At 40.4% G+C, this 12,507-nt stretch overlaps 1 protein-coding gene across 1 annotated transcript in view; it reads left to right on the top strand.

Moving 5' to 3' along the window:
* The window catches only part of dock1 (dedicator of cytokinesis 1), a 708,121-nt gene that overhangs the window by 125,759 nt on the left and 569,855 nt on the right, over positions 1–12,507 (top strand). The window contains exons 15-16 of the mRNA XM_055150424.1: positions 7,430–7,528; positions 9,356–9,428. Of these exons, the coding sequence (XP_055006399.1) occupies positions 7,430–7,528; positions 9,356–9,428 (172 nt within the window). The remainder of the gene's footprint in view (positions 1–7,429; positions 7,529–9,355; positions 9,429–12,507) is intronic.

Genomic DNA, 12,507 nt, shown 5'->3' with positions numbered 1-12,507 from the left:
TGAAAAAACAAAAAAACAAAAAGTGAAAAACAAGATACTTGAGCAAAAGGAACAAAAAATAGTCTGATTGAAATATACCAATGAATCAAATTTTGAAAATGTGTGATATTGTTGACTTAAGTCTCCTCAGAGTCATGTATAAAGCAATGTATAAACTAGGGATGGGCAGGATTAGTCGATTAATCGATAATTGATCATTAAGAATTTCATCGATTATGTTCATTTTAATCGACAAACCGAATGTAGGTTGCTGTGTGTAGTGTGACCAAACAGGGTCAGTACATGTGTCTCTCTGCACTCAGAAGGAGCGAGGAAACACAAACAGTCGGTCAGTCTGCAACGTACTGAAGTGCAAATGCGAACGATGTGCAACGATGACTTGTACAAGAAATTCCACGCTTTCTGTTCCATTCGGGACAAGTGTGAGTCCATGTGCACAGTGAACAAAGCAGCACATATGTTTTGGTGTCCAGTGCGAAAAAGTTTTACCAGGTGAGAGTCGCGCAATGTCGATGACGAGTCCCCACCTCCCACCCCCCGTACGGTGTCCTGGTTTTAACAAATGAAAATATGGTCACACTAACCTGTATTCACCTGAGTCGTGTTCTTTAATCCGACAGAAGTTGAACTGCATCAGCCACAAGAGCTGTAGTTTTATCTTCGCTTAATTTATGCAAATTAGCCACATGGTTTTAAGTTTCGTTTCTGTGAGAGTTGCACAAAACTGAATTAAACACATTATAATGTCAAACGGGCTGATGTGGCTCTAGAGTCGTTACAGTTTATATGTCGTAAAGTTGAATTTATTTATGCAGATTAGTAGTGCAGATAGTAATAATAATGATGATCATTTTAATATAAAAACGTGAATGAATAATGAATAATCAATCATTAATTCTTCTGACGATCAATTAAGAAAATTTCATCGAATGCCCATCCCTAGTATAAACCAAAAGTAATGTATAAAACGCAATGTAAATATTCAATATTCTAAAAATTCAATTTCAACACAAAGTTTTAACCTGAACTTGTATGCAAATAGGAAAACTACTTTTCTCATTTGTGACATTTTTCTGATGAGGGTGTCACGGTCAACAGTCAAAACGATCGTCCTTTAAGAGCGTTTGGAAAGAGACAAGTCTTCATTTGTGCTGCTCTGGTGGGAGGGGCCACGTACAGAGACGCTGCTGTGATAAACACCACAGAAAATTAACCAATATTTTAATAGAAAATATAATTAAAATATTTTAGTAGAAAATCACCCAAGGGCCACATTAAAGGTCTTGGAGGGGCGGATCTGGCCTTATGTTTGACACCTGTGCTCTACTGTCTTTATAAAATAATATATTCTATAGGAGTGCACTTCCTCCTCTTTCATCTGTTACTCTGTTTATCCTTTTCCGGGTTGACTTCAGACATCTTCAAACTCTGGGGCACTAAACCACTGTCAATTCTTCACAGTTAAGCTCTGCCTTCTCTCTCTTTTGACATAATGTTGCTTCCATTTCCACCTGCGGCAGACACCAGACCCCCCCTTTCTTTCATTGTGTCCCATTTGGAGCTGGTTCAGGCCCCGTTTAACGCTGGAGAGGGGCTAGTTTCCACCTGCCTTATGGTCCAGTGCAGCTTTATAAGGGAACTGCTACCTGTTATTCTTCATAATTGGAGGTTGTCAGAATCTATTAGCGTGGCGGTAGTTCAGGAGCGAGCGAGAAGAGACGGACGGAGAGAGGGGAAAAGCAGAGACGGCGGTGGATTGATTGACAGGTCACGGTAGATGTGTGCTTACTGCTGTCACTGTATCTCGACTGGAAAATGTATTGTTTTGAAACACGGAAGTAAAAAAGAAAATAGAAATGCATAAAATGGGACTAAAAACGAAATTCTGTAGTTTAGAAATCTGCATTGTAGTGTTGTCATGATAGTGAAATTACAAACTCTATTTCGATACCAGGAATAGACTTGATATTATAGTGATAATAAAATAAAAACACTCCTCCTTTAGACAATAGAATGTGATTTTCAGTGTAAAATTGTAGTACTTTCTTTTATATTTCCATGTGGTCTTATATCTGTGTAATCCCTCAGTGGTCCATGGGCGTATATACTCGTCTGTGTACTCTGATACTTGTTCTGATACAGCTCAAGATCATTCTAATGCTTCAGGAAATGTTCATTTTTGTCCTGTGAATGTGACTTTTTTAGTGTCGATACCTGCTCAAATGAGGATCTATTTTCGGTACTAGTTTTATTATTGATTAGTACCGTATTTTTCGGACTATAAGTCGCTCTGGAGTATAAGTTGCACCGGTCAAAAAGTGCATAATGAAGAAGAAAAAAACATATATAAGTCACACTTTTTTTGTCATAATATTTTTTATTGAGCCGAAGAGAGCACAATTCAAACTGTACAGCATTAACAGCGCTCAATACTTTTTGTTATATTAAAGTTAAAATTAAAATAAATTTCACAAACTGAGAACAAATATAGTAACAGACTGCGGAGGTACATGTATCTGTAAATTTGGGGGATGTTATTCACATAGTTACAGATTCCAAAAAGTCAATAAAAGGTTGCCACACTTTCCTATATGACACTAGTTTATCCCTTAATAAATATCGTTTTCTCTCTAGATGTAAAATGTTAACAAGGTCTCGTAGCCACATTTTACAGCTTGGTACTGACGGCCCCTTCCATGACATTAAAAGTAATTTCTTGGCATTAATAAGACAATAAGAAATGAACTGCTTTTGGGCTGATGTCAGATTATTTAAGTCACACTTTTTGAGGGAAATGTATTTTATAAAATCAGAGACCAGGAACCGACATTTCATCTTGAAAGTCAAGTTATAGTAATAACGGTAACACTTAATAATAACTACACCTTATTTAGCCTTAATAAAGCATGAACAAAGGCTTAATTAATAATGAACAAAGACTTAATTAATGATGATTCATGCTTAGTAACTACTTAATTACTACCTTAATTAGCACTTTCACTTAATTTGTCTGTGCTGTATATAGTTTCTCATAATTATTTCATACTTAATTACTCATGAACTAACCATTTGAGCATTTATTAATCATTAGTAAGCTATGAGAGAATGAGTTACTAATAATGCAATGCAATGATAATTCAGGCAGCTGTTATCTGTTAGTTAAGTCTTTTTGAGAGCTTTTTTAAAGTGAAGACAAATTATGCTTTATTAAGCATTGACTAAGTGTGAATCATTATTAATTCAATCTTTGTTCATTATTAATTAAGTCTTTGTTCATGCTTTATTAAGGCTAAGTAAGGTGTAGTTATTATAAAGTGTTACCGTAATAACAATAGAACAGAGAACAACAGACGTGTTAACGTCACATATGAACAGTTCTTCAGATAAACTATAACATAAACAACAGAACAGAACAAGTTTAACAAACTCTCCATCTCACTCCAAATCACTAAATCCATTCAATTCTTCATCCTCGGTGTCACTTCTGAGCAACTCCACGACCTCCGGAGGTAAACAGAGCGCCGCTTCCTCTTCTGTGTCGCTGTCGTCAGACTCAGCATCAGTTCCAGTTAGAATTATTCCAGTCTTTCTGAATCCCGACAGGATGGTTTCGGTGTCACTGAAGTCAAAATCAAAGTCCAAATTTTAAATAGTTCAGTGGTACAGAAGTAACGGTGCGATCGACTGACATGATGCAGACAAGACAGAGGCTCTTTCTGCAGGAGACATGCGCAGTAGAGCCAAGTGACAGTGGTACAAGAGGAACAGGAGCAGCAGATACTGAGCGTCCTCTCGCGCTGTCAGTGTGAAAATTTTAATATGCAAGTCGCACCGGAGTATGAGCAGGACATTGTTTCTTGTCCAACCCCTAGAAATAACACTTTTTGTCCTGCCCATGTTTGTAAATGATTATGAAACACTTGTTTATGAGAGGATAACTTTTAGCATATGTTTAGTTAATGTTAATGTTAATGTTGGTTCATTATTATAAAGTGTTACTAGGCTTTTTGTGAAGAAATTTAGTGATTTAATGACCTGAAACAACCCCAACATTTATCTGTACATTTTCAACACCAGATTGACTTGAAAAAATGTTTGCTTATAAAATTGTGAATTCAGATATTAGGTGCAGTGGCAGAGCTTTTACTGACTAATTTGAAAGAGGTTTGATCCCAACTCACGTCAGACACTTCACTTTTTGCTTTTCTGCTTTTCTCGTGTCAATAAACACTCGCAGTTGCAGGAGAAACAAAACGTCTGACTCTTTATTCAACAGCATTTCCTCATTTTGTGCTTTGGTTTGAACAGCGGCGCTCAGACCTGTTAGAAACACACGAGGCTGTGTCCAAGTTCACCAGCTGCTCCTGGCTCTGCTCCATCTCTCTCTCTCTCTCTCTCTCTCTCTCTGTTTCTTCCTCTTCCTCTCTCTCTCCTTCTCTATTTCTCTCTCTCGTTCCACTCACTTGTGCTCCCCTCTCTCCTCTGTCCACTTTCTTTCTCTTCTCTCCTCTCGCTCCTCCTCCTCCTTCTGTCTCCTTCTCTCTTCCTCTCTCCCTTTTCTCCCTCCCCTTCTCTCTCCTCTTCTTCTTTCACCTCTCCTCTCTCTCTCTCTCTCTCTCTCTCTCCTCTCTCTCCTCTCTCTCTCTCCTCTCTCTCTCTCACTCTCTCCCTCCTGTTTCTCTCTCTTTCTCTCTCTCATCTCTACCCGTCCCTTTTCCGCTCTCTTCTTCTCTCTTCAACTCTCCCTCTCTCTCATTCTCTTTCTTTCTCTCTCCTCTCCTTCTCTCACACACACTCCTCCTCTCCGTATTCTTCCTCTTACCCATCTTTCTTCTTCTCAGTTCCTCTCCCTCCTTCCTCCTTCCCTTTCTCCCCGTCTTCTATCTCCTTCTCCCTTCCTTTCCTCTCTCCACCCTTTCTCTCCTCTCTTCTTTTCACCTCTCCCTCTCTCCTTTCTCTTCTCTCTCTGCTCTTCCTCCTCTCACTCTCGCTCTTTCCTCTCCCTCCTTTCACTCCTCTCTCTTCTCTCCTTTCCTCCTCCCCTCACTCTTTCTCTCAGCCCCGACCCCTCGATTCTCTCACCCTTCCTCTCCCTCATCTTTCCACTCTCTTCTTCTCTTCTTTCACTCTCCCTCTCTCCTCACTCCCCTCTCTCTCATTCGCTCTGTCTCTACTCTCCTTCTATCACACACACTCCTCCTCTTCTTCTCCATATTCTACTTCTTTGTACCTATTATTTTCCATCTCTCTCTCACCCCCTCTCTCTTTCTTTTACCACCCTTTCTCTCTCTCGCTCTCTCTGCTTCTCTCTATCCTTTCTCATCTATTTCTGCTCTCTCTCCCCCATCTCTCCCCTCCTCTACTCTCTCTCCTCTTCCACTCCCCCTCCTCCTCCTTCTCTCCCTCTTGTTTCTCTTTCTCACTTTTTTTCACCCCTGTTTTCTCTCTTTCTCTCTCCTCTCCCTCTCTCACTCCCTTCTCTCTCTTCTCTCCCCTCCTCTACTCTCTCTTTTCCTTCTCCCTCTCTCTCTTTCTCACTTTTTTTCACCCCTGTTTTCTCTCTTTCTCTCTCCTTCTCCCTTTTCTCTCCACTTCTCTCCCTCTCCCTCTTCTCCCTATGGCCTAATACCAATCCCCCATCCTCTTTCTCTCTCTCTCTCTCTCTCTCTCTTTCTCTTCTCTCTCTCTCTCTTCTCTATTTCTCTCTCTCGTTCCACTCACTTGTGCTCCCCTCTCTCCTCTGTCCACCTCGTCTCTTTCACTCCACTTTCTTTCTCTTCTCTCCTCTCGCTCCTCCTCCTCCTTCTGTCTCCTTCTCTCTTCCTCCTCCACTATTTCTCCCCCCTTTCTCTCTCCTCTCTTCCTTTCACCTCTCCCTCTCTCCTTTCTCTTCTCTCTCTGGGTCTTCCCCTCCTCTCCTCTCTCTCTCTCTCCTTTCTCTGCTCTTCCTCCTCTCACTCTCGCTCTTTCCTCCCCCTTCTTTCGCTCCTCTCTCTTCTCTCCCTTCTCCTCCTCCTCTCACTGTTTCTCTCACCCCCCTTTTCTCCTTTCTCTCCTATCTCTACCCGTCCGTTTTCCGCTCTCTTCTTCTCTCTTCAACTCTCCCTCTCTCTCATTCACTTTCTTTCTCTCTCCTCTCCTTCTCTCACACACACTCCTCCTCTCCATATTCTCCCTCTTACCCACCTTTCTTCTTCTCAGTTCCTCTCCCTCCTTCCTCCTTCCTTTCTCCCCATCTTCTATCTCCTTCTCTCTTCCTTTCCTCTCTCCACCCTTTCTCTCCTCTCTTCTTTTCACCTCTCCCTCTCTCCTTTCTCTTCTCTCTCTGGGTCTTCCTCCTTCTCTCCCCTCTCTCACTCTCGCTCTTTCCTCTCCCTCCTTTCACTCCTCTCTCTTCTCTCTCCTTTCCTCCTCCTCTCACTCTTTCTCTCAGCCCCGACCCCTCGATTCTCTCACCCTTCCTCTCCCTCGTCTTTCCACTCTCTTCTTCTCTTCTTTCACTCTCCCTCTCTCCTCACTCCCCTCTCTCTCATTCGCTCTGTCTCTCCTCTCCTTCTATCACACACGCTCCTCCTCTTCTTCCTCTCCATATTCTACTTCTTTGTACCTATTATTTTCCATCTCTCTCTCACCCCTCTCTCTTTCTCTCCTCCTTCTCTCTCTCTCTCACCTTTCTCTTGTTCTCTTACTATATTTTCTCTCTCACACACACACACTCTCTCTCTCTCTCCTCCTTCTCCCTCTCTCTTTCTTTTACCACCCCTTTCTCTCTCTCGCTCTCTCTGCTTCTCTCTCTCTCCCCCATCCCCCTCGCTACCCTTCTCTTACTCCTCTTTTTCTCGTTCTCTCTCCTCTCACCCCCATCTCTCCCCTCCTCTACTCTCTCTCCTCTTCCACTCCTCCTCCTTCTCCTTCTCTCCCTCTTGTTTCTCTTTCTCACTTTTTTCACCCCTGTTTTCTCTCTTTCTCTCTCCTCTCCCTCTCACTCCCTTCTCTCTCTTCTCTCCCCTCCTCTACTCTCTCTTTTCCTTCTCTCCCTCTCTCTCTTTCTCACTTTTTTTCACCCCTGTTTTCTCTCTTTCTCTCTCCTTCTCCCTTTTCTCTCCACTTCTCTTCCTCTCCCTCTCTCCCTATGGCCTAATACCAATCCCCCATCCTCTTTCTCTCTCTTTCTCTCTTTCTGTTTCTCTCTCTCTTAAATTATTAATCCGTCATTTATTTCTTATTTCCACAACAGTGTCATGAGCGGCTCCGTGCAGCTGCGCGTCCATAAAGTGTGCGCTCGCTGGAGGCCCTTGTGTTAGATTACTTTTATAGACGCTTTGAATCAGCACTTTTCGAGTCAAACTGAGGGGACAGCTCCAAATGCTTCACACTCTTATTATTATTTCTGCCCTAATGTTCGATTTTTCTTTATTTTTCCTTCCAGAATGTGATTTTTCCCGGTGCTGGGGATGACGGAATAAACGAATACAAGTCCGTCATCTATTACCAAGTGAAGCAGCCGCGCTGGTTTGAAACTATAAAGGTAAAAATCTGCTTCAACGCTCCACTTAACCATTTTAAAATCATTAAAATCTATTGTGAATTGACTGATTAAAGGTGCATTGTGTAACTTTTCTGGTGGAGGGTGCGTCAAATGATTTTCTCCATGGAGATATTGTTGCTTTGTCTGGAATTAAACTTTTCTGTATTCATCGAGACCGAACCAGACCACGTTACAGGTCAGATCTGTGGAGAGGCGACGCCGCTCACAGTCAGAATGTTTGGTTTTCTGAGACAATTTTGAGCTATAAAACCATCTGTAACTGAATAAATGTAAAGTAGAGCTGTTTTAATGTCATACTGTGGAACTTTCCAAGCAAAGTAATGATGTATCCATGGAAACAAGCAGGTGATGGACCCTAAATTTAAATAAAAAAATGCACCTTTTAAAGTCATTATTTCAAACTAAATTAATCAAAAAGATGATTTGCAATGAAAATAATAATGAAATAACCTAAAGAGAAGGAAATGTGAACGAAAACATAAGAACATAGGTTACACTACAACAATACTGAAGCTCTAGAGAGATGTAAAGATGTAGTATGTAACTTTTTTGATGAGGTGTCCATTACCTGCACATCTCCATGGACATATTGCTTTGCCTAGAATGTTCCACAGTGGCATAGTTTAGTTGTTTACCTAGACCAGGGGTGTCAAACTCATTTTGGTCCAGGGGGCCGTATCCAAACTACTTTGATCCCAAAGGGGCCGGATCAGAAAACTCATGGCATATAAACCCCAAAAATAACAATAAGTTCAAATATTTGTGCAGAGAAATGCAAATCTATTACAGAAATCTTTTTTTAATTGATGAACTCTTTCTTTTACAAAATATTATAATATTATGAACAACCTGAAACTTTAAGAAAAATACAATTTCAACACAAAGTTTTAACATGAACTTGTATGTAAATAGGAATAAGTAAATTTTTCTTGGAAAATTCTGCACTCGGCTCCACTTTTCTCATTTTTGACATTTTGTTGATGAGGGTGTCACGGTCAAAACGATCATCTTTTAAGAGCGTCTGGGAAGAGACAAGTCTTCATTTGTGCTGCTCTGGTGGGAGGGGCCACGTACAGAGGCACTGGAGACGCTGCTGTGATAAACACCACAGAAAATTAACAAGATTTTAATAGAAAATATAATTAAAATATTTGAGTAGAAAATCAGCCGAGGGCCAGATTAAAGGTCTTAGAGGGCCGGATCTGGCCCCCGGGCCGTATGTTTGACACCTGTGACCTAGAGCATTTCTTTTACTCACATCTCAAAATGGCCGCCCATTCAAGTCAGTGGGCCGAGCTCAATGGCGCGTGACTCCAGATTCGCCTTTATCCCGGCGAGGTTCTTTCGGTGGCTGTGGGCTGATCGAGCATGTGCAGTGGTGCTCTTTTCTCCTGCACGGGGCGCTGTCTCGTGTATCACATGATCACTTTGACCAATCAGAGCGATTATTATGAAGTGTTTTTTAAGACAACTGAAGGATATTGAGCTGAGGAGTTTATGATCTAAAAATAGGTAAAAATTGCCACAAAATCCAACATTTTTGAAAGCTGAAGGTGCCGAACACGAGCAGTTTGTGATTACATTGACTCTATGAGAAAAATCCTGTCTCGGCCCAGGGGATTTTTTCCGCTGTAGCACCAGTGAGTGTCACTACGTCAACTGGAGGCAACTACAAGCGGAAACACCCTATCCACTTATTTTAATAGATCCATGACTCACATAGATTACAGTTTATTAGGTATAACATGCATAAAAAAGCATACATTTTGTGCTTCTATCATCGTAACCAGTTCTGTCTTCTTCCAGGTCGCCATTCCCATTGAAGACGTGAACCGGAGCCACTTACGCTTCACTTTCCGGCATCGCTCGTCTCAGGACTGTGAGTACTAATGTAGACCTTGCATCTTTTTCAAGGGGTGAACTTTGAGCGTCTGCAGGTCTTGACTGCTAAACCCAAAAATGTAATTCAAAATGTAAAATATTTATGACTGAAGATGTGCAACCCTAAACATTTTCTAAAGTTGAATCATTGTTTTAATATTGTCGTCTCCGTTTGCACACAACAGGGTTAAATGTTGTGAGCTTTAAGTCATGTTAGAATGTTTTTACCTCCTCAAAAACAGACCTGGGCTTGTGTTTTGTTTTGTTTTGTTTCTTTATAAACTTACAGCCAGAGGTGGGAATTGCAGGTAGTGACTTGGACTCGAGTCAGAATTGAGTCACTATTTTTAGGACTTGAGACTTGACTTGATAAAATGACTTGGGACTTGACTCAGACTTGTGGCCTGTGACTTGAGAAGCACTTTTAAATCTGAATTCTTTCTATTCTGACCGTAATGATTCACACTAAGATCTTGTCAAGACATTTAAAAAGAAAAAAATAACAAAATTAATTTGTACAACTCTTATATACTCTATAAATACTCAAATATAAATATACTATGATTTTTTAAAAGTAGAATTTAGTTACAATTCATATAAATTGCAAAAATCTAAGCTATATTTGGTACTTTGGTTGAAAGACTTGAAATGATTGAACCTCAAAGCAGACGACTTGGACTTGACTTGGATTTATGGACCAGTGACTTGAGACTCGACTTGGATTTGCCTGTATTTGACTTTGGACTTGACTCGGACTTGAGGCCTGTGACTTGAGAAGCACTTTTAAATCTGAATTCTTTCTATTCTGACCGTAATGATTCACACTCAGATCTTGTCAAGACGTTTAAAAAGAAAAAAATAACTAAATTAATTTGTACAACTCTTATATACTCTATAAATACTCAAATATAAATATACTATGACTTTTAAAGTATAATTTAGTTTAAAATTCATATAAATTTCAAAAATCTTGGTTGAAAGACTTGAAATGATTGAAGCTCAAAGCAGATGATTTGGACTTGACTTGGACTTATGAGCCAGTGACTCGAGACTCGACTTGGATTTGCCTGTATTTGACTTGGGACTTGACTCGGACTTGAGGTCAAAGACTTGAGACTTACTTGAGACTTGCAAAACAACGACTTGGTCCCACCTCTGCACATAGATAACTGTTTGCAGCTTCCTCACCTGTACTACTGTTTTGGTTTTATTTTGTAATTCCCACAGTAAAGTTCGCTGAAATCAACATTCGCTTCATTTTCCGTCATTACCTGCTAAAACCAACGCACCATATTGCATTTGAAGGTCAGTTTAATTCCAGATATTAGACCCGTCCCTGTTGGCAGAGTCGTGACAGGGCTTGTCAGTGGCTCCAGCTGGGTACTGACTATTTTCTGGAGAGATGTGCAGCTTAATTAGAACCAATTGGCCAGCTCCGAGTGGCCAGCTCTGTAATGGCCGTCTGTTTTCTAATATGCTTTATGTATCATTTTGGCTGCTTGGTCCAGGCTCCTCCCTCCATCTGCCGTCCACCTTGTTGTCATAATATTTAATCGAGGCCACTGAAAAGCGCGCAGTTGGTTTTTGCTTTTCTTTTTTCATTATACGTCCCTGTGTTTGGGTTAAAAGCCGGATCGATCGTAAAAATGTTGCCAGTGTTTAGTTTAAGAATTTCCCCGGAAAATTCACGTAATGTTGAAGCTGATGTTTTATACTCCTGACAAATCTGTATCCTAAATTAGATTAGATTAGATTGAACTTTACACATGTATAAATACAAGGTACGAAACATGGTTTAGGATCTAATGAGAAGTGCAAGGAGCAGTAAGTGTGATAAATACAGTGTTGGGAAGGTGACTTTTAAAATGTATTCCCCTACAGATTACAGATTACATACCCCAAAATGTAGTTTGTAACATAATCCATTAAATTACTTAAAGTGAGTAACGTAATCTGAATACTTTGGATTACTTGATTTGCTGTAGAGAAGCAAAGACCAAAATATCTTCACATAAGATATTTTGTCTGCTAAAAGAAAATGAAAAGCCCAGATTTTACTAAACCGTATTAAAAATATTTTTGATAGAAGAGGAGGAGACACAGTCTGCGCAGCATGATTTAGTCCTGTTAAATCCTGGTTTAGACCTGGTTTAGACCTGGTTTAGTCCTGGTTTAGTCCTGGTTTAGTCCTGGTTTAGTCGTGGTTTATTCCTGGTTTAGTCCTGGTTTAGTCCTGGTTTAGTCCTGGTTTAGACCTGGTTTAGTCGTGGTTTATTCCTGGTTTAGTCCTGGTTTAGTCCTGGTTTAGTCCTGGTTTAGACCTGGTTTAGACCTGGTTTAGACCTGGTTTAGACCTGGTTTAGTCCTGGTTTAGACCTGGTTTAGTCGTGGTTTATTCCTGGTTTAGTCCTGGTTTAGTCCTGGTTTATTCCTGGTTTAGTCCTGGTTTAGTCCTGGTTTAGTCCTGGTTTAGACCTGGTTTAGACCTGGTTTAGACCTGGTTTATTCCTGGTTTAGTTCCTGGTTTAGACCTGGTTTAGTCGTGGTTTATTCCTGGTTTAGTCCTGGTTTAGTCCTGGTTTATTCCTGGTTTAGTCCTGGTTTAGTCCTGGTTTAGTCCTAGTTTAGACCTGGTTTAGACCTGGTTTAGACCTGGTTTATTCCTGGTTTATTCCTGGTTTAGTCATGGTTTATTCCTGGTTTAGTCCTGGTTTAGTCCTAGTTTAGACCTGGTTTTAGACCTGGTTTAGACCAGGTTTAGAACTGGTTTGGACCTAGGTTTAAATCTTGTTTGGACCTGGTTTTAGACCTGGTTTTAGACCTGGTTTAATGTCTGGCAATGAGTGGAATATACCAAAAAAAAAAAAAAAAGAAACAAAGGGAATTGCCCAAAATGTGAAAACAGGAAAATACTGCCATGTAATCCATTTATTTCAACAAAGTAACTGTAATCCAATTACCACTCACTGAAACAGTAACTGTAACCGAATACAGTTACTCATAATTTGTACTCTGATTACGTAACTCCCCAACACTGGATATATACAGAATGTACAGTATATACAATATTGACTATA

Source organism: Boleophthalmus pectinirostris, unplaced genomic scaffold (assembly GCF_026225935.1).
Source record: "Boleophthalmus pectinirostris isolate CB_2022bp ecotype Guang Dong unplaced genomic scaffold, ASM2622593v1 HiC_scaffold_14, whole genome shotgun sequence".
Classification (NCBI taxonomy): Eukaryota; Metazoa; Chordata; class Actinopteri; order Gobiiformes; family Gobiidae; genus Boleophthalmus; species Boleophthalmus pectinirostris.
This window is presented reverse-complemented; position numbering and strand designations above follow the sequence as displayed.